We start from the raw sequence: 26,808 nt of genomic DNA on the forward strand, positions 1-26,808 counted from the left end.
GCGCATCCCATCCCATTTCCTTCTCAGCAGTTCTGCACTCGATCGGTTCTAACATCGTTATGTAGTTTGTGTGTGTATATATATTTGTTTTTTTTTTGTTTTGTATAAAAAAGAGAATAAATCACTAGTATTGCACTAAAAGCTAACAGTTTAACATACTAGAGGAGAAAACGTTCTACACAGTGGAAGGAAAGATGAAATTAAAAGTAGTAGAAAGAGAAGACAAAACAAAATCAAAAGTCCACCAAGAACAGTGACAAAATGACCAATAATAATAATAATAATAATCGGTGCGCCACAAACGGCGCCACACTCAATCTCCGCCTCCTAACGCTAAATCGTTAAGCCGTTTCTAAATTGTGTTTTGTTTCATTTCGTTTTGTTTTGTTTTTGTTGCTTAAAAACCCCTTTTTCCCTATCTAACTGTTTCCACTAGACGGCGGCTTGTACAGTTTGAAATTGTTCATGTTTTTTTTTATTCGGTTCTATAATCTTTTTTTAAAGGACTGCTGTTTTGCATGTAATTTGCGGGGAAAAATGAATTTTGTTTTTGTTCCATCTCTATTTATAGTAGGTATTTGCTGTCCGCGTATAACCCTAATCATATAAAGTAATTGTTCTTTAAAAAAAACGTTACGCTCTTGCTGGTATTTGTTCTTCAACTAAAACTAAACATCAAACTAAACACTTTAATTAAAGGAAAGAAAGAAAAACGAAACCGTTTCCAACAAAACGGACAAAATAAAGCCATAGAAAAGGATCTAAAAGCATTTGCAGTGGCAGTTATATTGGCCAACTATCGATGCGTAAATTGCAGTAGGAAAAATAAGGAGATAACGAAAGTGTAATAATAAAGCAAACGAAAAAAAAAAACGAGCAACAAGAAGCAATTAACGGACAAATGGAGCAATGATCGATTCTGCTAGTGGATTCTCTGGATACAATTTAACAGCTAACTCCTTAGTTTTTTTCCGTTAAAGATAGGAAGAAAATGTTCTTATTATAGCATTTTGCTGCAAACTTCAGCTCCTCCTGCCGCTTTCGCCACTTACATTTCCCTCCTTCCCTCGCCCGCTTTGCTACACGCTCGGAATCCAGCCTTTGTTTGTCTATATAATATGCAACATCTAGGATTTGTGTTCGGGGTTGTTACTTTGAATAAAAATATGACCAACAGCCATTCGATTCAATTCCTCCCTAAAATATGTTCACCGCGGCGTCTCGGCAGCAACAACAGGCTACTCCTTCGTCCCATGTTCCCTCTCAAATAGTACGGTGAGTGAGTCTGTGTGTTACTTATTTTTCCTGTACAAAAAATCTAATCTCGCACACGTGCTGCTGCTGTTGCGGGGTGTGTTGTTGTTTTACAGTGAGCGACCGTAATCTATGGAGTAACCTATATGATATTTCGATTATTTCTTTTTTTCACGACCCTTCCTTCCAGCGACTATTGCGACCAAAACTCGGCACCATTGATTCTGTTATATGTACAAAACTTGTTTGTCCCGCCAGCATCCTTCGCTTGATAGGAAACTGTTTTGCCTAGTGTGCTTTCCCTTTCTCCTTTTTTCATTACCCCTATGTTTGAGCATAACATGTAGTACTTACATCGGGGTTTTCCATTCGCCTTTACTGCACGACCTTGCTGTCGTTTCGACCCATTCCGATTTTGCGATCCGATATCGCGCACAACACCAACCACCCGGAAGCTTTGCATCCGACAATCAATCAACAGGTAAATTCGTATTACATATCTCACATTGGTAGATTGGTAACGTGAACGCCGATCCGATTCCTTCCTAGCGCTGCAATTAAATTGATGCTACCGACAAATCTCCGCACCTGGGGGCGAGTTTGTTATGTTTTTTTTGTTTTGCTTTTTTCATTCTTCTCCAGTTTGACTTTTGCTCTAGTTTGTCCTCCTCAGCGTACAGTGTGTGTGTGTGTGTGTGTGTCTTTTTTCGATGTATGCTTCTTTTTTTCTCTCCATGTGTTTTACCGCTATAGTACCATAGATTCATAGTAAGCCCGCAGGCAGGAATACGGTCGATGGGTCTGTGTAGCAGGATTTTCCGTGTAAAATTGTACCGCTGTAAAACGCAGAGTCACAAGAGTGGCTGCTGCTGTGCAACAGTACTTTGCACAACAGCAGACCAGCTCACTTAGGTACGAAATGTTAGATGTATCCTTCTTCGTAACGCATTCCGCACTAGTGTGTGGTGCACAGCCATACTCCCCGTACTGCTTTAGTGACAGTGCTCGGTAACGTCGACGATGACGGACTTTTTCCACCCGAACAGGAAATAGCCGAGGCCAGCGCCCAGGACAACCGCCAGACAAAGCCACGTATTGTACGTCATGAAGATCAACATCAACAGGAAGCTGGTCGTGACCTGCAGGATATGCAGTAGCGTTTGATACAGGTGCATCAGCGAGAGCATTGTTGGTCTGGGGAGGAAAGAAAAGAATAGTAATACAGGTTTAAACACTGAAAGCGGATATAACACGCATTGCTTTCCGGAAAAAAACAACCCAGGCTCACTATTGATCTCCGTGCAAGATTAATCGAGCAGTGTAAGGTAATTAGGACCGACTTGATATGCGCTATCTATCTAGATGACCTTAGCTTCTATCTCCCTCTCTCTCTCTCTCTAAAGCAAAAGATCCAGCAAAACTAGTCTAACGAACTAAAACAACAGGGAACGAAGATTTTCTCGAACGAAGGAATAGTTGTTACCCTGCAAGAGTGTAGTCCATTTTGCTTCTAATCCTACAATCAAACGAATTCTGAGAAGCAAACGGCAACACACAAACAAGTCCTTTTTTGTCCGGTTGAGCCGTTGAACTTTGCCACCTTGCCTTTCGTTAGCGAAGGAGTACGAGCGGAGCCAGTACAAACAAGCATTCTTTTACTAATTGACACAAATCAAGAGCTGGAAGATACCGCGCGTACGGATTCGAGGAACCTGTCACTAAGCGAGAGATAAACTAATCCGGAACCGGTAAAGCGGCAGTGCAACTCAGGAAGCGATATGGGGGCAGTGTATATGCACTCATGCTGCTAATTGAGGTGGATTCATTACGGCAATCTGAAGTTGATGGAGCACACGTGTCTGCTACGTAGCTTTCGTTGCGGTGTAAAACATTATGACACAAATTAAGCTCTAATTTTGCGATGCCGTATTACCATTTCTTAGTATGATAATAATGCTGGTTTGTCAGGCGGGCGTGATTTGCGTTCGTGGAAAACAAGATGGATTGCGAATCACGAATCGGTGCAGCAGCAGATTGCTAGTGTTGCTATCATAACCAGGTGCATTGTTTTAGTGGAGGGAAGATTTTTAAGCGCCTATAGATAAGTTTGGGGCGGTCCGGTGGCCGAGGCGACAGTGGCGCCGGTCTTCACAATTCGGTTCAAATCCCATCCAGACCGCCTCCCCGTACGCAGGGCTGACTACTTTTCTAAGGGTAAAATTAAGTCACAGAAAGCTAGAAATGGCAGGCCAAGACCTCTCGAGGTTGTAGTGCCAAGGAAGAAGAAGATAGATTAGATTTATTGCTGTTTCTCCTACTTATTATTATGTATCTACAGAATAAGTGCTGAAAGGATGAAAAGTGTAACGCTCCCGAAACGGAATCCCGAGTGGAAAAAAGCAATGGACCAATGTGAGGAAAGGAAAAGGCAGCAAAAATAGGCCACAATAACAACTAGCAATAATCATTCTTTAACAAAAGTTGTAAAATAATGTTTGGACATGCTCGCATGATAGTTCTTGCTGAAAACCCTCAACCGGTTATTTAAATCGAACCTATTTTTCCGCAGGTAATATTGGGCGGTGAGTGTCGTACATTTGACCTAACTTTATAATGCAACAAGCGGCAGAAGCTTTCTTTTGCAAGCATAAAATAGATATGAAAATGCAAATGCATAAGTAGTATGAAAGTATGTGGCAAGAGATTGATTGTAATACGATTAGCGTTTTTTTCCCCTCCCCCAGGCAATGGTGAGCTGCAGGAAGAAATAAATCAAACGCAAATATTCATACCTGCACTGACTGCTCCTTCAGATAAGGCACAAACACAAAAAGCACAAATACGAACAGTGAGCAGCGATATGAGCCCCAAAGGCAGGAACCGGCCAGTAGCGAATAAAGCGATGAATGAAACGAGAGAGAGAAAGGATTGCAAAAAATATATGCATAGGATAAATACGATGCGCAAAAGCAATGGACTGAAGTGGATGCATCGTAAGCATACGAGGGAAAAAGAATGCATGGGGAAAGAGCGTGTAAGGATGTTGTTTGTGCCTTATTTTTGCTAGATGGTAAGCTGTGTGATGTAAGCCCTCTTTACGTTGACGCTGCTGGGTAAGGCTTATTGTGCAGTGAGATAGCAAATGTAGGCGCTGCTGCACAGCAACACGTAGCACGGTTTACTTAATGCAAAATGCAAGGAAACTTCTCGGAGAAATAGGATTATAATAGTAAACGTAGCAGAAAGTGAGTTCAAAGTATGAGATTAGTGGTTGGGTGTGTGGCAAATTTTACTGATTTAAAAATAATAAACTATCATTTAATCTACTTCTGTTATTCTCTGTGTATGTTACTGGCTCTAATGGACAATTTTGTTTGATGCAAATACAAGGAAACTGCCCGAATGAAAGGAGTATAATAATTAAAGAAGCAGAAAGTTAGTTCAAATAATGAGAAAGTTATCATGCTAACAGAAAATATTAAACTAACTATAAATAAACTTTCAATAACCCTCTCGTACGTTAATGGCTCGATTGGGCGTCAAAGTAAAACGCAAACCATATTTACAATGTAAACGAAACTTACGGCTGCTTGTGGATCACTTCGCCAACCATGCTGCTCGAAGAAAGGACCGATTATTGATTTATTTTGATGGTACGTGTGGGTCGCAAGAGCCCGAATCCGCCCCCGATGCACCGATGGATACAAAACAATTGCGTTCACGTTGCAGCAGCGATGGAATGGTCGCGCAATGGATAAAGGGTACGATGCACGATGCACAATCATTGTATGGTGTATGGTGATGACATTGATATGTGGCAATTGTGTTGTCGATATATTTGTACAGCAGGGCACGGGGTTGATGATGATGATGAGCGCAACAGGAGAATTACCGACGAAATATCATCCGAAGCAGCATCCCAGCACGGATCGATACCACAGCGTTGACAGTTCGAAATTTGAGCAAGATGGTGGAACAGGACACAAAAAAGAAGAATGAGAAAATTGTGTGAAAATATGTCATTTTGTTTTCGTCAACCGTCGCCAACGATAAGGAGCTAACAGTCGACGTGATGGTGAAAGACTTTCGCGTTTCAAAGGAATGTCCCCACCAAAACACACACACACACACACACACCAAAGATAATTGAATCGTCGATAAGCGATCTTCGCTCTGGCGAAACTTACTGCACGATTCGGGCTCCCTCCTCGTTTAGTCCACCGCCACCAGCACTGGCGCCATTGGAGCCATCGCCCGCACCGACACCACCCCGTTCGGCGGTCGACGTTCCGGCTACCGCCACGCCGTTGCCATTGCTCTTCTCCGTCACCGTGACTGGGCGATACTGTAGCGCATTGTACGTCCGCCAGAACAGATGCTCCCGGTAGTATTTCAATCCTTCGTACAGTGCGGCCATTACAAAGATGAGCAACATCGACCAGAGCAACCCGCTGAGGCTATCGATTTTCCACTGCTCAAACAGGATCGTTTCATCGTATCCGCCGTGAAACTGTGGAAAAGTGAACAAAAAAAAAACGAAAAGGCGTTATATTAAGCGTTCCGGAAAGGTTGCTTACCGTTGGCAATAATTTCGGCCAGAACCGGTACCACTTACCGACATCGACATCATGTGATGTACCATTCCGGCCCGACTTGTCGCACCACCCATACCGGCACCACCATGCTGGTGATTGTGCGCCCCATGATCCATCATCGTGTGATCGTGCGCACTGTGATCAACCGTCCCGTGACCGGCGTGAGCACCTCCACTCGTCATATTTGCGTGCTGGCTGTAGTCGTGGTGCTCCGAATGGTCCATGTAGTTTATGCCCTCAATGTTGCACTATGCTGCTGCTCGGTGGCTTACCGATTCCAGGTTTGCGGCCAGCACTTCCCCCCAGTAAAGCAGTGACGGGAACTACTCGGGGCAGGATAATCTAGTTCCGGGTAGGACTAAAAGTTCTCTGAAACGAGAAGGAAGCGAAAAAATTGGGAAAGGGACATGAAAAATACATTTATGGAAGACATATTTCTTCACACGTGCTGTTTTGGAACGTGCTGCAAGCAGGACACCCATTGTGTTGTTGTAGGTTCACCGATTCTTACTGCGCCTGATTGTAGTTTATTTGTGCAAGCATGAGTGTTGACTTTTCTTTTAGAGCCAAGCTAACAATGTGCAAAAAACCGATGCTACAGTACGAGCCCCTTGCGAGAATATTACACCGCACCGTACCACCGTACGGTAGACGTTTGCATCGTTGAAAGAAAAACCTGAAGCCAAACATTAATTGATTCCACTTCATCTGCCGTCCAAAGGACCGTATCGCCCGCCGAATGCATCCAACATCAGCCAAACGAACACTCACGTATTATGCACCGGATGAGTTTGCAACTTCCGGACTCATATCCCCCATTCCTCTACACTCCATTTCCCTCCATTCCCAGGGCGTAGAAGCAAAAGAATGTCACTAAGAATTTATCACATTACGTGTGTGTGTGTGTGCACTTGCCGTGTCTTGCTCTTTCACCTCCCTCCCTCTCTCTTTCTCTCTCTTATCTCAACATTCGAAGCAGGATGCCATTATTCAGTGTGAACTTTTTCGCAATTGACGCTAGCAGTAGTTTTTCCAACCAACGAGAAGGAAAATTGCTTTGAAAGGAAGGAAGCAAAATGAAATGTCTCGAGAGCCTTCCAAAAGGATAGCGCTTCGATAATAGTGTTAGATTGCGAATTTCAATAAGCAATGAGGCTTATGACCATGAGAAGCCTTTTTTTCTTCATTTTGCTCCAAATTTTGTTTGAACGTTTGAAGCATGTGCCGAGCCATTTTAATTTCATCCCGAAATGTGTTAGTCACAGCACAGCGTACGGCATTATCACACCCCGTATCATAGCGAAAGCGCAATTCGGTGTGGAATTTGTCATTTAGGCGCATTCCGATGGTGGGCGTTTCAGGTTCGAGCTACCCCTTACAGACGATGAACGCAGTGGTCGACAAAATGTTCAATGTATGCTGTACGTTTTAAATGCCACTGTTAAAGCTGCTAAAAAAATCGAAGGAAAATGTATAAATTTAGAAAACTTTACAGTTTTCTTTAATAACTTAATAAGAAGATAGCATTATAGGCATAAAGGCATTGAACTTGAATTTACCCGTAGCTGAATAGTCAAGTCCTGCGTACGAGGAACCGGTCTGGAGGGGATTTGATCTCCGTTTTTGCCGTGATCACTACAACAGTTTCGAGCCGAAAAGAGCCGAATTTAAGGACTGTTTAAAATCAATTAACAAGCTTTGCGAACCCCTGACTTTAACCCATCCTATATCGATGCTACACGGAGCATGACATCGTTTGGCGTTTGCTAAGTGAAGTGGAGTAATAAAAATGCGTAGCATAGCGTGGCGAATTGCAGCAGAATGTATCGGTACAGAATATTGATTGATTGCATAGTTTAATGAACATTTTATTATACTGGTGTCGACTTTTTTTAGTTAAGTAGAACACACACACACAAAACATTTTATCACTCTTTTGTTATGTAAAATCAAGCATATATTTAGCCACCAATTTCAAGCGTGGAACCGATTCGAAAATAACAGATTCGCCCCACAACAGACCAGCCGCGATGACGGTCATCATTGAGCATGCGAAAACAATCGTTCCAAGTACGTGTTAAATAAACACTCCACATGAGAACTCTAGTCAACCGGTGTGATTTTAATTGCATATTCAACGTTTGCCGAATCAATGTGTTATGCTAAACGCAGTGAGCATGCATTCAAAAACACAGGAAATGCACCGGTGAATTTCATGCAAATCAGTGTCCAATAACTGATATTGTATAATAAGTTTGTGGAATTATTATGGCAAGTAGTGTATGAGCTACTAGTGGTTGATATTTTGTGCGTAATTAGCTGCTAAACTTTTGAACAGAATTTGAACATTGAATCAATGATTATTGAGTCATACGACTTCATTGATCACCGCAGACGAACTAGCATTTTGAAGAATTCGATATGCCCAGCTCCATGTATCAAACAGGGAAAACCAGCGAGAGAAAGCCTAAATTGTGCGTCACCAGTGGATCGGCTAAATACAGCATTCAAATCGATCTGATGATATGCAATGCACTATTTTATGCATAAATAAATCGATCAACATTGATGCTCTGCGAAGCGTGCTACATTAAACGTTTAAATATCAATAAAAGTGGTCTTGACTGCTAGCAGCAGCAGCAGCAGCATGTATTTAACGAATAGTTTAATATTTAATTACCTTTCGCCAGGATGCTGAAAGCCACTGTATGCGGCCACACACATACAGGAAATACGCTTAATTGAAATAGCAACAACAGATTGAAACCCTTTGGGAAAATGACAATCAAATCGAGATCACTCACTCCCTTCGACAGCCATTATATTGATACTCGTTTAAATACAAAAAAAGACGTGCTTTATCCTTTAAGCAGGGAGAGCGAGAAATCCCTTATTTAAGGAAAGATATATGTCACACACAGATGGAGTGGTGGTCCGTGATGTCAGATGAAAAATTATGTTGCAAAAATAAGGCTGCGCGTCACAGTAGCTTTTTAGAAGGCTTTCCGTTTCATGTGCGATGCGTTACTGAATGTACACGTACTGTTTCACAACATCACAATGCATTAACACATCCCATCTGTTATAGAAACCACAACAGGCACAGATGTATGAACTTGGCTGCTGGTGACATACAAAACGGGCAGCAACAACAATTTGTTCCTGACCGCAGGAACAATGTGATTAGGTAGCGAAAGCGAAGGAAACTTGCTCTATCCTTCGTCGTGCAAGCAGATAACATACTGCCAACCGCTTCAAGAGAGAATATATTTTAATTCATTAAAATTACCCACGGGAGTAGATAAAGCTGTGCCAACCCACACTCAGAAGCGAGTCCTAGAGAACGGAGTGTGAACCGACTTAGCCACAGTGAGGTGTGGAACCTCAAGCTGGCATCTTACCGCTGGCTGCAAGAAACGCCACCTTCAGGGTCAAGTGCATACACATTTGCATATTCCATGAGATGGTACGTGAGCTTTTGCAAGATTTTTGTTTTGTAATCTCAATTTAGTAATAACAAAGTAGAGAGAGAGAGAGGGGGGGGGGGGGGATTTAATCAGTGCTTTACACGATAGTCTCTGTCACGAGACTAAAAACTTGTTGTATTCATTATTCACTTACTTTCTCGTCCACAATCAGTTCTGTAAGCAATTGCATTAGGTGTCTGCAGTTCTACGTGATTTGTAATGCTGATTTTATTATGTTGTACTTGTTTCCACATTAAAAAAAAACACTAACGAACGCGGTTCGGGAAGGGCCCGCAAAGTAGAGCACAATAATCATGCAAAACAAACCGAGCACATCACCACTACTACAGTGGGCGCTTAGTTGAATGTACTACACGCCGCCGAACATGGACGGAATTGTTTCGATTCCTCTCAATTAGAGACAATTGTCTATCCAGCGGTGACGAGATGAAAATCACTGCAATCGCAGTGCAGGCGGCAAATGCCCAGCGACTCTGGAGTCGTTGGCGCGAGAACCCACCGTGTGATCTAACGAGCGTCATCCCTTAACCGACCCCGCCACCATTCGTGATTTGAGCTGCCGTTCGGCGTTGGCTGGATGTGATTCATTACTTGTTTGTGCATGCCCGTCGACTGGCTTCACACAATCCCATAGAATCTGGCCACATCCGGCGTGGTAGGGTCTCGCCATTTGGCAGATTCACGCCCGTCAGTGTCGGTTAGTGTAGACCACAATTAAGTTTGAGTTGTGCTTCTCTCAGATACCTATGCTTCGGCTGGCTAACTTTATCCACCCCCACCAGGCAGTTTGTCTTTGCGCGCAGGTTGCTTGAACCGTGCCGCAATCTCACACAACCCAACCAGACGCGACAAGCTCCATACCCACACGTCACGTACGGAAATTGGACGGTATTAATGCAAACTCGATTTACCATGATGCTGTGTGTGTGTTTTTTTTTGTATTCCTTCCTTCGGCAACCTTATCAACAACGCAACCGCGCGTTTCGAATAAGGTCACTCACTACTACTAGAACTGGAATGGTTTGGACAGGGAAACGAACCGAACCGGGGGTGTTGCTTCAGCCCCACAACGAGATCATTGTCCGCGCGATCATGGTTCGCTCCCTGTGCGGGTGGACACGTTGATATTGATTGTGTTTACAGTATCACGTGTTTGTCGGGTATGTTGATGTTGCCCCTTACGGGAAGTGAGTGGCGTAAGCAAATAAACACAATAACTGAACCCCGACCGATGCTGGAAAAATAATCTTTCCTGCACACTTTCTTTTCCCGCTCGATTCCGTGTTTTCCCCACCACGCACGTAGTGGCATTCGGGTTACGATAATAATTCAATTATCGTACCAATGCAGGCAGAATGGCGACGAGATGAGTGCGAGAGTCATTCGCATCCACCGGTTTCATCTCCGGTGTGGTACAGGTACAGGTGCAGTATTTAAAATGCGCAACATAAACCGTGCTTCGTCCTGAACATACAACGATAATGAAACATTGTTTTTGTCCGGGGAACTGCAAAGCGAGCCCGGGCAAATTGTTCGTTAAGCTGGAGAATTTCCATTCGCCAACAACATTTCATATGTCAGATGGAGTTTTTCATTTCGTCCTAGCAGTATTAATGCTAGCGATCAGATATAAAGCAAAAATACTAGCTAAATAAAGCTTAGAACGCGCTACTACAAGCATTAATAATCGTTCCAAGCGGGATAATTTGATTTTATGACGTGATAAGCCCACTAGAGCCTGATGAGTCTAATTCCCTGTATTCGCTATGAGGATCATCGTACTGTTTTGCGTAAAATATCCACAGCAGTCAGAAACTGTAACTATCTCCCAAGCATCGGTAGCTGCAGCTATCGCATCTTAATATCGGCTCTATTATTAGGACAACATTTTAACCCTGATGTATGAGCAGCTTTCTGGCGACTCTCGTACCTGCCGAGAACATCTATTGATTAGCAGAGCAGCTGGTAAGATAGCCTTAAATTTAACTTTTGCTTCGTTAATCTAAATCGTAAGATTTTGCATCATCTGATCGATCCTTTCGAAAGCGTCCGCTGCATAGAAGAGCGTCAGCTTCTGAGAATGTTTTATGGAAGATGGTTCTTAAACTTCCTAAGCACCTGGTTTGAGACGTTCGACTCGAACGCTAGCACTTGAAGAGGGCGGGTGGACGAGCGCATCTCCCGAGCACAGACTCTTGGCGGCAAAGCAAAAGGCCTTGAGAATTTAGCCATCCACCAGCATCTGGCAGCGACTTTGCCAACCAAGGAATCCATTAAGCAAAGCAGCGATTATTCAATAATTAAGCAACATTCTTCCAAGAGTCAAAATCAAAACTTTACTTATCGCGAGAAGGAAATGCTAAACGAAAATTGTCCCAACACAAACGTCCAAACAACAAATATCTTTGAACGCCTTTCACTCTCGCGGTCGGTGCAAACAAAGCGTTAGCTTACCTCCAGTCTCAAACAACATTCCTTCCTAGTGAGCTAGTAAGCAGCTGACACCAGCCTAGCAAAACGGCACGTCTCGAAAATCGACCAAACTGGACGACCTTGAGAAGCGGTTGTTCAGAGGGGTTGGAAGGACAAGCGTACGTAGATGCTGCTTTCTGCTGCCCCGCGACGGTGGCACGGTATGGTAAAAGAGTTTGGACCGCTCCCATTTCATCAATTGCTAGCGCTAGCGGCTGCAAGTCTAATGGCTTCTTCGACAACACAAAATGGAGCTGAACCGTTTCGTAAAGCTCTTGTAGAAACGTTGTAGAAATTTTGCGTTCGTTAGTTCGGCACACGATGGACTGAGGGTCGGAGCTATGATGTAGTGGTGTGAGAAAAGACGTACACTACACAATGCACACCATCGTTCTTTGATTCGCGGTCCAGCCAAGCACACTTGTTTGAGTTCCGAAGCTGCCTGCTGTTTGAATTAAAATGTTGTTTTTTCGCACTTTCAATTTGCATTTAGATTGATTTAGGTGAGTAGTTTTTTTTTTCTCTTCGCTCTCTGTCGCTTCAAGAAGAAAATGTTTTTGTTGTAGCAAATTGTCCAAACTCCATTGTCATCGGCATCGAATGGCTTTAACGCCCTCGAGCAACTTTAAAGCTAAACTTTCATTTGTAAGCAACGTGGGAGAGCTTTAATGCCTTAAGCAAACATTCCAGTCGAGTCAAGTTCAAGCGATGAGAATATTAGCCTATCGTGTGGTGAAAATCTTACACTCCGTGCCCTGAAAAACAGATAGAGACGGCATTGAGATGCATCGAAATTTGCTGTACAAAAATAATTCGCTCCCAAGGACATACTTGGACAGTAAAAAATTCTTTCCTTGCTAAATGAATCTAATAAGTACAGCACAAACTCTGTTTCCTATCTAGATTCTTCGAAATACATTCCATAAACATGTTTTGCCCCATATTCTCATTATTTATGGTGTTTTCAGGGCCATTTCGTTAGCTCCATTCGGTAACTTAAAAGAAATTAAAAAACAAGCAGAAGCCAAACATATTCTCTGGAAAGTTGTTTTATGATCAGAAACCTCTCCTGAATCTGTTGCGTCAACAAGCGGTCCTTAAAATCTTTGCTTCCAATAATTCAAATTAGTTCAGCAGAATGCTTTGATGAAAATTTGGGCAAAGTCTACGGGAAGATTTAATTTTGTTTACCGATGGAAGTATGATGTTTCATTAGCACGAAACAATTACCTGCCGAATGGTACAAATTCAATGAAAACGCCTTGGAAGACTAGGAACTTTGCAAGCAAAAAAGCAGAAATAATACAATTTCTACATCCAATCCATTAACAGGGATTACTTAGCTCTGATGAAATCCCCTTCATATTATAAGAAAATTTATAGTAATTTATAATAAACCTCTTCCATATATTATCCATTTAATTAAGCGAACAACTAAAAGCAAACATACTTAACAATCACTTCCAGAGCGGAGAACAATTGTACCAGCGTAAGTAAAGCACGTGTTTCAGCTTCATTAGAGCGTAATCTAACAATCTTTCGTTTTCCTTTTTTTTGTTGTTTGCACTCACTAATGGGGAGAAAACACTTTTTTTAAACTAATTATATCCAGCGAAACTGTTGGAAGCAACCGTAGCAACTTAGCGAGCATTGCTTTAACAAACATAAAACTTCCTGCCCCAAGGGTAATGATAACTTTGCTCCCGCAGCTGCATTGGTTAAGCGGTAAGAATTTTATCGCATAACGGGTTGTGGTTGAATTGGAAGAGTAAATCAAATTGAAAATTGCTCGCACAACCGCGAGACGAGGGATGGACGAAAGAAAATGGCAATGAAAACTTTTCACAAAAAAAGCCTCCAAAAAAGCGACTGAAAACCCCCATTCCCCATGTCGCTTTCTTGCTCCTGCATCAAATCAAACATTTGCCAGGAAATGAAAAATGTTCATCTAATTCCGAACTGATTTCGTTCCGTACATCCATTCCATCCCTTCCTTCCAGATGGCTTGACGGGGCTTGGATGCAAGCAGCAAAGTTCGAGTTCGATTGTCGGTCGGCATCCAAAGCTAATACAGCGGCATTATATCGCCAAAGAGCACATCGCATCGATTGCCACACCACCGCCTGCAGTGTGAGGCTGTCGAAGTTGTTCAACAAACTATGCGAAATTAAATGTTTAATTGAACAAGATGAATTTGCTACAGTGTGTGTGCTGGTGGCAAAAAGGGGGTTTGCCGAGAAAATTGTGAGTACACTGTGCGATTAAAAATCAAACAAAATTCGCTTTGAGGAGCAAAGCAATTTGGTATTGAATCATTGATTTGGAAACCGACAAGCTTATGGGTTAAAGGTTGAGGCAGTATGCACATCATAACACTGTAGAAAAGACCGCATCTGGCTAGAGCTTCATATGCTTAAATTTAACTAGACGTACTACCCCTTGACTGAAATAAATATAATGTAAATCTCAATATACAATGCTGCGGACTGCAAAAAGCATCTCCCGTGGAAGCTTTCGTAGAATTTTATCACATTTTCTCCTGATTCTAAATCTTTGCCCGATTGTTGTTAAACAAAATGAAATGTGTTTGGTTAGCTGCTGATAACCTAAAGGGAAAAAACAACGAACTGTATCAAGCGAGATTATACGGGCAGAATGGACGAAGAATGTGAACCAAAGAACAAAGCAAACCTACCAGGTCTAGAACAACAGATTACTTAAGACACTTTCTCGCAGCGTAAACAAACGCATTAGATAGTTATTATACGCCCGTCAGCAGATGCACATCATCCACCTCAAACATGGCTGGGAATCAGCAGCGAATGAAGATTACGACGCTACCGACACCCAAGCAAGACGAGACCGTTCTTTGAAGCGTCGCAATCAAATCACAAATATTCCTCGAATTTTCCACACCTTCAAGTGCACAAACGGCGCAATACACTTTTATCGCCACTAATTAAGCTTTGGAAGCTGCTTGCGCGAAACTAGGGCAGCAAGCAAAGAAGCTGAAGTGGTAAGACGATTAAATTCCACTCAAGTCGCGGCACCGCTAAACATCATGTTACCCAGCGGGCTAACAGCTTAACGCGCTACGAACGAATCTAGTTTCCGTATGATTCTTTGATGTTTTACTAGCTAGAAAGCAACGCAAAACTAGCCGCCACACGCAGTACAGTTGAATTTGGCAACAACGATTAACACAAAAGCACCCATGAAAAGCGCACGCAGAACGTACTTTCTTCGAAGCGATCACCTCGCGGCCACCACTCGTGACGGTTTATCACAAACTGAACAATAATTTTGCAAATTTTTGTACCATTTCAAGCTCAAAAAGCGGAAGCATTCAACGCAAGTGGTTGTGTTTCAGCGATTAGAAAACCCCGAACGGGAGGAGCGCACTATTTTGCTGTACCCCATCGTAACGGCGTTCCTTATCTTGCTATCGCGATTTGTGGTACGTTTGTCGATTGCTTCACATTGCTAGACGTTTCGGTTTGCGATTTAGTACGTTATCGGATCGGATCGTTCGTTCTTCGAATGGTCCGAAAAAATACCACAATGCGGACGAGCGAGTGGTTCGGTATAGTGCAGCGAGCCTCACAGTTTGTGTTTCGGACGTCTTATCTGGAAAGAATAATAGTAAACAATACCGAACCGCACAAAGCGCTGACCGCAGGCCAAACGCAACCCATCACCACTATTATCACTCACTAGAGTAATATAACAGGGTACAGTTTCATGTGCATGAGATAAAAATTCGAAACATAGTATGAAGAGCGTAGAGTGTGTAGTGCAAAAGCAAGAAAATTTTGCAAATTGAAGCGAGTGGATCACTTGCTAAATGGACTAAAGATCTACAAATAAGCATACGTTACCTCACTAATTTCGAATTTAAAGGTAATTTTATTTGCATTGCTATTTAAAAATAAATTTAACGAAAAGTACCAGGCGTCTCCAGGAGTGCATTTTAGGAAAATTAACACATAACGATAAAATATATTAAGTAAATTTCGTTATACAAAGCATTATTTCCCCGACTTTAAGGGTATTTCAGAATTTTACGGTACACTGGTCATGTCATGAGAATAGCACCGGACTACTCAGCCCGATAAGGCGTGATAGGTCCAAACTGAGATCGAATGATAGCGTTGATGCTTACACCCGAAAGACCAGAATCGCTGCACCGGGCCAGGACCGTAATAATTGAATTGGAATCAATATTTAAGAACCTTTCCCTAACTATGCATAACGTTGGAAAGTTATATTATTCTTCAAGTTGGTTGTTAAATTTAGAAACATTTCCTTCTACTGCTTGTTGCGCTTATCCTTCCTGTTACAACTATCACAACTCAAATGTGATTCTAATCAAACTTTTCGAATTACCAATACTTCCATTTACCGTTCATCATGCTCAAACCTAGCATGAAACAAACAGAGGATTGGGGTCAGTTTATTGGAAAACTTTCCAGCAAACAGAGCCCGGAATATTGACATCGTTCAGAGCTCGCAGCTAGTATTGATTGTACAAACACAGCAAAGCGGACTTGTTTTACAAAATCTGCAACATAACACACGTCACTCCTCGTCAATGAAGTTCTGCTGAAGTGACGCTTCCATGCGTAAATTGATGCAGTACGATTGCGAACTGTGCATAGACCCATTATCACGTACAATTTTACACCCACAGGTAAATTTTCCAGCCAATTTCACAAGGTTGTGGACATTTTTAAAAAAATGGAATTACATTAATTGTTGAACAGTATATTAATCATTTGTCGTTTGTTTTCCGCTCCGTTACACACACACACACACACACATAACAATGACATGTCCATATCGAACCTCTCATGTTCCTTTTTTTTTGCTGCATCTGGTTCCAGAATGTCGCGGTGAAACCACTTTTGCCACACCGTACCGGGTGCAGTTGGACAACGGATCCGTTCACGATTGCGGTTGTCCACTGTACCATCGACACACCCGTGACGCTTTTTACAAACTGGAAGAAGCATTATCAGCCATCGGTAAAGTGGAACGATTGTGTGCACTTTTTGGATAGCGATATCAATTGACCACCAGCAGTTACAACGAACCACATTACTGTGCTCATCGTCGCTGTCAGTAAATGGGGGGGTTGAGGATGGGGGGGATTAACATTTTTAATGTTTGTTCAGCCGTTTTTACTACCCGCCGCACACTATTTTCCGACCCGCCTGTTTTATTTTTTTTTAGCGTATAACGTCTGATTCGGGGATTTTTTTTGCAAACTGGGCTTATTTGTGGAGTTTGCTGCGAAGTCATGTATACTTATTGATAACGTTTCATAGCGGTTCAGTGAATATTTGCAGTGAATGTTCACTTTAAAACACGATTGATAGCGTTGCCGAAAACGGGTGCATGGGTGCAAATATGGTTTGCAATATGCTATATATCATAAAAAGATGATCGTGGAGAGGTGTGGTTTGAATATCTCAGACGAATCGAGCGGAGCGGTAAGTTTTCTAAGGCAAACGACTCGTTATGCATAAAACTGTAGTCTGGTTTTGGGACATTCACAGACAACCGTTGTTTTTTTGCAGGCATGCATTGGAACTAATTGGTCCGTCTGCCAATGGCACTCTATCGCCAACCATTATATCACTATTGCAGTATCCTTTCGGTGAGATATAGCGAACCGGTACCTTTGCAAGGCCCCGAAGCGTACAACACAGCTGTCGGCCATTTCGGAAGGCACGGATTCGAGGGTTGTCCAAATATAACACAGTAAAACCACATCATCCATTTCACAGCTAAAACGACTACAGACATGCATAAGCTAAAACCGTTGTGCAAGTGGACTACCAAACGGAGCAGGACGAGATGGCAGCCCAATGTCCTTACCCGCATTGTTTGAAATGATACGTTTTGCTTTGATGCTTACCGCATTTTACTGTCCACGTTGTGCACAATTAGACTTGATTGACTCACTGCCCGTTGGTTTTTATAATCCTCGTTTGGCTGGCGAACGGGATATTTGCATCGTGTTTGCACCTAGTTGTTTGGCAAACGTGTAGGTGATTTAATTTTGTGATAGCAATTAGTCAAGCAGTAAAGCTTGTTCCCCCTTCTGGTACCATGTGTTCGTATGCAGATGCTGCAGGAAAGCTTTACTCGATATGCATCGGTGTCTGTTTGGTGTGTCATAGAAAAACAGATTGTTCGAAAATCGTTTATCGTTAAGGAAAATGGTACATCGCCTTGACAATCTGTGTTAGCATTAAGATTCCATCTGTTCGGATTTTATATTGGTCCTTTTGATGTAGAAAACCACCGCCACTAATAAAAGCCACACGATAAATATACGCATATTTAGAGCATATTTTCAAACGAATTAATACAGCACTTAAAATTCTTCTTAACTATGTGGTGTACTGTGGTGGAATCTGGTATTTGCTTCCGAGAAAGTTATAATCATAAACAGTGCTGAGCTTGGCGCAAACAGTTCAAAGAATATCGCATACTTTGTTGCTGGAGGCGAAAGCATGCAACGGGATAGCAAATGTTCATCTATCATTCTATTAAATTGGAAATTGCATTCCATACATTGACAGCAATTGAATCAGCCATGCCATCTGCGGAACGTCCATCAGAGGAAAGATTAACCGGAAACCCTAAGAAACTACAGCTCGATATTAACTAAGATCATTATACTAGCCGGAATCTGAGAACATGTATAAAATGGTTCGGTTAAATTTTCTTCATCAACAACAAAAATAAAATTTAAAAGGAATTTTTAAATATCCAACATAGTGATACCGTAGAAAAAAAAGAGACGCCAACCGAACAAAATTTAATCGTACCCAACCGACCGTGACTTACGTTGTTTGTGCAAACTGGAAAGCTCGCGCAAAGCCAACGCATATTCAACTTCTTCCAGACCGTTCTGTCTAGTCTATTTTTAACCAACAATCTCAAGGATGATGAACATTTCAATCCCAAAGCTCGGGCTTCTCCGGGCGCGTTTGGAAGAAAAGCTCAGCCGAAAAAGTCAGCCAAGTGTTTTATTCGGTGTGCAAATTTTGACAGTGCTTTGGCTTCTTTTTTTTTTCCTCCGCCTATACAACGCCGTTCAGGGAGGTTGTTTTGAGGTTTAGCGTGACATAAATAGCACGCGCCACGCTAAAGAATACCTGTGAGGGATGTGTTCACATTCAATTTCAATTCAAGCATGTGTTGCGGCTTGAACCTTTTGATTGTATTGCTAAGAAACATTGCATGCACACAACATTTGATCGTTTGCAATAGCAAACATACGTCTAACACATGAAAATGTACTACTTGTTTAACATATGTTTAGAAAATCATAAGATTTTGCTTTGATTTTTAAACAAAACCAACAAACCCCAATGGGATACCTATCTCTCTCTCTCAGGCAGAACATTGCTTTTAATATTGATTTCACAAAGATGCTTTCCTAAGTTTTGGGTCCCGCAGGTGGGACATTCACCACACCCATTCTCAAGAGGCGAATGGAGATGTAAGTAAACGGCGAAGGAATTTAACATTACGTCAAAGTTGTTTGCGGCGTCCATTTGCCCATGAAAACATGAAACATATTTAGATCCTCCGATCCCTGGTAAGATAACCTTTAACTGTTGACATTTAATCAGACCGTTAGTGATATTTTTATACCCATATTTCGGGCTACATGCAAACAATCCTTTGACCGGAGGATGAAATGATTGGAAAAAAAAAAGTCTTTTGGTGACAAAACTTAACCGATCCCATTACATTTACGGGGTACTTTTCATCCTCAAAGCTTTAAAATTTCATGCCTAACACTGCTGATTGGTTGTCTCGAGACGGGCTGTTTTGTCTTGCCGCGTAAAGCTGCAAGATTTGTAAGAAAACTAAACAAACATTAAACAGTAACTCCATTAATCAAACTCAGATGCAAACAGCTTCGTGATCCTTTCACCGGGATCGACCTTACAGTCCGTCACCACTAGCCCGGACGGGTTGGATTAGCAAAAACGAAGCATTTCGAAACCGACACAAGAGTGAATGGATCACGGTAATTCGAAGCAAACAAGAACAAAAAAAACTCGGACACGTAGGCAAGCGAGACGTGCAAGTTTATGAAGCAAAAACCAACCGAACATAAACCACCGGACCGACCGGGGCAGTTCGGTTGTTCGGCACTTTGGAGGAAAACTAATTTTAAAACGTTTTTCCTCCACGCCAGCTTGCGCCTGCTTGCTTGCTGCTGCCGCCCGATTCGCAATGGCCCAGATTCGTTTCATCGTGCTCTCCTGCATCCGGAAGCCCAGCAGCTTTACATTCCAGACCGGCACAAGGTGTGTCTGTGTGCTTTTCGGGGGGGTTGAGTCATGTTATTGACTTCAACGGCCAAAAAAGAGAAAGGCTCACTCGGACAAGAATAGCCGGCGATCACGAGCAGCAGCACTAGGAAAGTTTGCTCAAAGCGCCAAAAGCTTAGCAATGCGTGTTCAACCTAAAAATATCACGCTTGGCCTGTCGCATGTTCCGGCCGAAAAGTCGGACCAGCAGCAAGCCAGCTATCTTTCGTACGCGGGCTTTTCGGGGCTCCCGAACAAGCGATGTGAGTGCGTGTGTGTGTAAACTAATTTCACCCGGAAAGTAGCTACTCATAAACTATACGGACCTAAGAGGTAACCCATTAGCGAAAGTACAGGAGGAAGGCATTGAAAATGTATGACAAAATTTCATTTTCTTACATTGTAATAAGCACAACCAACTATATTTAATGGGCTAAAAAGTGTGAGCTCAAGTATCATGATTAAAGACTGTATCACATGTGCTGTTGACAGCTTTTAATAGAATTCTGGATGTCGTTACTCACTAGAGGTTAAAAAAAATCAAGTACTTATATACTACTGGCGCATATGTTGGCCTTATACCCGATGGACACACAGAGTAATAAAATGCGATTTAATGACACACATGTGAAAATGAAAGCACTACACGAAAAAAAATGGATCGTTTAAGAGCAAAAATTTACGATCTCTTGAATTTTTGTGCATTTTTGTGAGGCGATAAATACACGAGCTTTTTCCACAGAGCTTTGAGCTGTCGGATAAACATCACGGAACACGGTGGAGCGCGTGGAGAATTTACCGAAGGGTACAATCCATACAGCAATTAATATGGAAGCCTTATTTCGCTCGCCATCACTACACATAATTGTACCCTGTTCCGAGAATTCGAAAACCTTCCGATTAAAGTGCTAAATTAAATTAATGTTCAATTAAATAGAAATCTTTTGAGTAAATATTTAATTGTTGATAGCAGTATTAAATGCACCCAACATAATTAACAACAAACACCTCTATCTGCAACATCCGCATTAAAGCTTATACCCTAGTTTATTATTATCCATGTAACAATCAACATCATTCGCTCGGCAGTTGTTACGGTGGCTTCAAAGTAGCACCAGCTCGAGCTGCGAGCGCGAAAAAAATGGTTACAAAACCAACCAACCGATCACGAGGCCGTCGCTCGGGGTTGGTATTTCATTCTGGAAATTTTAATACCTTTCAAAATTCACGCTAACAACCAATGATGGTGTGCGGTAGCCGCCCTGACAATCCATCAAACGTTCAGTCGGGTGTGTGGAAGAAATAATACTGCCGCCGGTTTCAAATCGCATAACTTCACGCAATCGTTTTCAAATTTTCTACTTCGTTACGGTTAGAACTCTGGGCCCCAATCGTGGGAAGGGAGGATAAAGAAATTTGCCAGCATCAAACAGATAATGTTGTTGTGTGGGTGGGTCCCTTCTTGGGGAGGGTGCGAGGCGCGCTATCAACAAGTTTATTTCACCCACCCACCCACCACCGGTGGCATTCATCTGTCTCTCGCTCTCTCTCGCTATAGCAACGGTGATGAATGAATCGAAGAAGCATCGAAAGTGCTTGAAAGTTCTATGATAATAAATATCTCGGTACAAGATGAATAAAGTTGTACTCTCTGCGCTGAATGGTGCGAAATGGAGGGTTCATTAAGCTTAACGCTTAATGCACACATGCCAACATTAAAACATAAACATTAAGAAAATACACGATTTATTGCACACGTAAAGAATATACCAAAATTTATAGTAAAAAAAAGGAAATTTAATATAATAACAAACAGCAAAATCAGTCCCCGAGGAATTTCGTACTTGGCTGCATTGGTTTGGACTGGTTTTCTGTTTGCTCCGTTTCAACAGGACGGACCGCAGCTTAAATGTTAAAGCCTTCGCAAACCCTTTTCTTGTGGTTCCATTGGTGACGCCTGCTTCTGTTGGTACTATAATTGAATCTCGGCGTAATCCTGTCACACCAAAAAAAAAACAGAGACAACCTTTCATCCTGAAAGCCAGAAACCAGCAGCCGTGGCAGCAGCAGCAGATATTGGGTCGAGAGTGCCCATTAGTGGGAAACGACAGAAAAGCAAAAATTTCTCCAACTATACTCACTGGCCTGTCGCTGAATAGTGACCATTTTTTCTATTAAAGCACGTCGGACAGAAATGTAACTAGAAAAGGATAAAAGAAAAACACGATGAGGTGGTTTTCAGGACAGGGCAACATTAACTTACAAAGTAATTGTTAATCTTGCTAGAGCCAAACGGGTGGACTAAAATTGCAACTATTTCGCATGACTTTCTGGTAGGGTTTTTTCGTTAAGCAAATAAAATACAAGAAGCACGACGCTAACGACGACGTCAACGATTCAATTTGACCGACTTCTTGCTGGCAGGTCTTGCTTTTATTGGTGATTTAAGCAAAAGCTAAAAGTCAGCTTGCTACCTTTTGCTGACGTTTTCGCAGCAATTGTACACCTAGCATTGTGTGCTGCCGCCGTTGGTTTACGCAATCCGATTTAGCCGAACGAGAAATAAGTTTCAACCGGTGCTGGTGGGAGGTTATTAAACCTGACCCAGCCTAACCCATCGAATGAAAAAAAATGGTTAGGCTTTTATAAGAATCGGGAGAAAAATAATTGTAAGGCAAACTCCATACATTAGTTCTCCATCTTGAACTATAAACTTATCTTCTCCGAACGATTTCATTGATGATTTGAGTGAGAGAAATCACTAGAAATTGAAACCTTAGCGTAATGATAATGAAACAGCATGAAATCCTTTAGTATTGTTTTGAATAGACCAACAAATGTTTTTTTTTTTTCAAAAAGCTTTACTAACTAAACATGAACTAAGCTACATAAGTTCGTAAGTTCGTAATTGCATCGAATCTATAAGCTGTTCTTACAGTTTTAGCCATTCTTTTTTCTTACTGCTGTTTGTAGTGTTTCGATCGATAGTAAAATAACGTCTACCGCTAAAAACCTTGCCAAGATTCAGCATACATTTTCATTTAGATTAAGATCTGGACATCGTGTTGACCACCAGCAGGTTGTGTTGAAATCCTGCTCACATGGATAGCAGCATTATCTTGCTCCAAAATCACACTCGTGAGCTATTTGTCTTCTGTACATGTTTTTTTTTTCTTTATTCGTAAGGAACGACCTGGTCGTTTTGCTATGTATATGGAATTAATGGTCTGCAAATAAGATCTACAGAATTTATGTGTTCACCTTTACTGGAAATTCATGCTTATGTGTAATTCTTCTCTGACTGAAAGGACAACCCATATCAAAAGAATTTTCTGCCATAATTTTTCTGGTGGTTTAATGTCTAAATTCTTCAGGCGAATATGCCAGTAGTAAGCACTACCAAAAAGGACAGAAGAAGATGGACCTAATTTCGTCAGCAGATAAAAGCTTGTTCCATATTCACCCCTACAAGATATTTGATTTCCAACGAACTGTCCGGATATGATGAATGAAGTCCATGCAATTGCTTTCATCTTACCTCATTTAACTGTTCTGTTGCACAGGTCCTGCCTTGCTTATTAGTTTTGGTGTTGCTATGCTCCTTAACGGAAGGGATTTAATTACATTTTCATGATACATATTTAGTTTTTCAATATTTCCCAGCTGTTATTTTTGAAAAAGTACGCGCCTATAGTAATTCTTAGACTTGAATAACTCGCACACGGCCAGAACGATTTAAGCCATTGAGTAAGCCAACCAACCAACATAACGTTCCCAGTGCTAATAAGTAAGCAAAAAAAAAGAAAATTCCACTAATTATGCAAGTCCATCAAAATATTACAATTTATATACTAAATCAATCAGACTCCCTTAAACGTCACAGACACAACCACATTCATATGAATAATAGTACGCTTATGTTCAGCATCCTAATGCGAGATAAAAAAAAAACCCGGTTAAGGAATGTTTTCCCCCGTGCCGCACGACTGTTGTTGAGTGTAGCGCAAATATACGCCGAAAAAAAAATAAAACCGGTCGCACAAATGGTTCACGTGTGAATTTGCCGTTGCATAAAACCATCTCACATCGTCAGTCGTAATGCGGTGATGTTGCACAGCCACCACACATCACGGTAGGAGATGAAATTCGAAGAAAAAAAAAAAGAAAGGTGAAGCAAATGGAGCCAGAAGTAAAATAGAGCACAAGGTAATGAGGGCTACTTTGAGAGGAATGTACTTCCCACTTGATTTTGCTTTTGTTTTTTTCTTTATCATATGATGCCCCCTCCCGAAAAGCTGTGTGACATAAGCGAAAGCATATGCTTCATTGAGTCAACAAAAAAGGGGAGACAAAAAAATGCTTGCGAGCTTTATGAGTATTTCATTAAATTATGCGCGCTAAGTTTGTGTCGCTTTATGAATTCTTTCTCGCCATGGAAGGGAAGAGGCCGTATGATGGCGTATGATAATTTTCGCCAGAAAATTCAGTAAATTACATTTAAATTTCTAAAATGGCGTATCTCTACAATAATCTACCAGACAACGAGACGAGAGAGCTGCATCCTCAACTCAAAACCCAAACACCCTTCTTCTCCTATGGCACCACACAGCCTCAAGAGCCACTTTCTGGCTTCCTAGAATTAGTTTACCCCGTAGCTAGATAGTCAGACCGGCGTAAGACTAGACGGTCCCCGGGACGGGATTCGACACTCGATCCTGCCCCGCTATCGTCTCAATCACCTGACCACCCCAACTCTAGCAGTGGGAACCCGAGAAACCCTTTTCCTTGCTATCTTAAATTTGCAACACAAACAGAACCGCGTGCAGAATGCCATAAAAGATGAAAGAAAAAAGCAGACAAACAAACCACTACGAAAACGAGAATACGATACGTCTAATTGTAATAATAGTAGGCTGACGGTTGCGATGGCTGCAATGGAGCCTGCCGACAGAAATCGCTGAGGGTTGTCCGGTGCAACAATTCGCAGCAGTCGGCGAGTTGCATCATCAACCGTACCCCATATCCCACCATACACCATCCCGCGCAGCACCAAAACACGCAAGGTGTGCCGTTTCATCGAGCACGATGATTGCGTGAGAGCGATGAGTGCGCGAGCGAGTAAGAGAAACGTTCAGATCGGTGGGGGAGCAGCACATGAAAAAGCACACACACCACATGCTCTGTGACGTAAGAGTGCGCGAGACGAAATCTTCTGTTTGTGTGGAGTTTCGTGGCTGTGTTGGTCGACAATCAGAAGGGACGATCAAATAATCTGTTCGCGGATATTGCACCCTTCAAAAATCACCGCCATTTGTCGTGGTGGTAGTGGGCAAACGCAGCAAGCACATCTCCTGAAGCTCACAGCCACGAATGCGTTCACCGTAAGATGACGATGGCCATTCGAAGGCCATCGTGGATGGAATTTCCAATTTACGCCGTGTGTGATTCGTCGTACGATTTGTTGCCCCAGGCATTGGTGTATGAGATAGAGGAGATCGAGTCTAGCAGAGCAACGAAGCAACCTTACCTTCCAGAGGCTCGTTGCACTTGTCGCTTTTCGTGGCACTTGACAGCAAGCTTTGCGCTATCCCGGGAGGCTGCAGCTTACGGTGCGGAACAATGCCGATCCATGCAATGATTCAGTTCCGGAGAGAGGTTAAATCCTATCGATGGATGGAAGGGTGAGCACTATTAGAAATGGCGGCACTTCCGTACAGTAAACGATGGCTGACGTTAGGCTGTGAACCGAAAAAATCACGAAACTAAACAGGAATGATTTATACAACGCACGTACACGCACTCCCTACCATCAACACATACAAGCACAAGCCAAGCATAGCATCACACTCTATGCACAGCAAATAGAACCAATTACGTTATCGTGGTTCGACAGCATATTGAGAATATACTGCGAACTAGCCGCACGATAACACACCACCGTTCACCCTTCACGGTTAATAGCACTGCTTATTATATGGGATTTCGTTCCTGCTTTCCCTGCACAGACTCACTGCGGACGGTGACCGTCAACGTGTACACTGCGATGCTATCACAACAAGGCCACAAGGAACTGAGATATGGTAGATTAGGTGCAATCGTTGAACGACGGGACTCACTTTAAGCTAGCAGCAGCCACACAATGCACCACGCACCAAGTAGAACGAAATAAAATCACCGACTGTTGAAATGGGCTCGATCGATTGGCAACATGACGAAACCCCGCTGGAACCGGTCACTACCGTAGGGAACAACAGCTCGCACGTCTTGTTTTTGCAGAGATGAGATGCGTAAACTCGACCAACTGCGAACGAAAGACGGTTTGGAATCGGGCTCGCCAAGGTGCCGTTTTGACGTTAGCGAGAAACAATCATGAACAATAAGAATGACAGCTGACAACTTGCAATGGTGTGTGTGAGATAGGTGCCATAAACATTTACAGGGTTCGACTGCAGTTGGCGCGGTTGATTATGGCTACAAATAGCAACATAATCTGCAGTTGGAGGCGACTCTATTTTAATGGAATTACTAGTGTGGAATAAGAAGGAGTGACATATATCATCATCTATATAGATGAGCCTAACCGAGGGAAAAACTATCTGATTTTTCACTATAAATTTAAGGCACAACTCTTTGCAGTGCACAAGCAGCATTCAGGATCTT

The 26,808-nt window shown here is 42.3% G+C and overlaps 1 protein-coding gene and 1 long non-coding RNA gene across 19 annotated transcripts; one reads left to right on the plus strand and one right to left on the minus strand.

Moving 5' to 3' along the window:
- Positions 1-62: 62 nt before the first annotated feature.
- Positions 63-26,521, minus strand: LOC118504352 (high affinity copper uptake protein 1). 18 transcript variants are annotated; one of them, XM_036038728.1, is made up of 8 exons: positions 26,265-26,507; positions 25,676-25,811; positions 22,290-22,348; positions 5,870-6,218; positions 5,442-5,764; positions 4,839-4,868; positions 4,047-4,061; positions 63-2,448 (listed from the first exon to the last, which is right to left on the minus strand). In XM_036038728.1, the coding sequence occupies exons 4-8, from the start codon at positions 6,071-6,073 to the stop codon at positions 2,247-2,249; spliced, it is 774 nt and encodes a 257-aa protein (XP_035894621.1). In that variant the 5' UTR covers positions 6,074-6,218; positions 22,290-22,348; positions 25,676-25,811; positions 26,265-26,507; the 3' UTR covers positions 63-2,246. The 18 variants fall into 18 exon arrangements, with proteins under 18 accessions (XP_035894621.1, XP_035894616.1, XP_035894614.1 ...); XM_036038723.1 differs by lacking the exon at positions 22,290-22,348 and having other exon boundaries at positions 25,956-26,518; XM_036038721.1 differs by lacking the exon at positions 22,290-22,348 and having other exon boundaries at positions 25,676-25,886.
- Positions 17,049-17,691, plus strand: LOC118504355. Its single transcript, XR_004905291.1, has 3 exons — positions 17,049-17,301; positions 17,389-17,468; positions 17,599-17,691. It is a non-coding gene; the product is annotated as an uncharacterized LOC118504355 (long non-coding RNA).
- Positions 26,522-26,808: the final 287 nt, after the last annotated feature.

This window comes from Anopheles stephensi, chromosome 2 (assembly GCF_013141755.1).
Source record: "Anopheles stephensi strain Indian chromosome 2, UCI_ANSTEP_V1.0, whole genome shotgun sequence".
NCBI classification, from domain to species: Eukaryota; Metazoa; Arthropoda; class Insecta; order Diptera; family Culicidae; genus Anopheles; species Anopheles stephensi.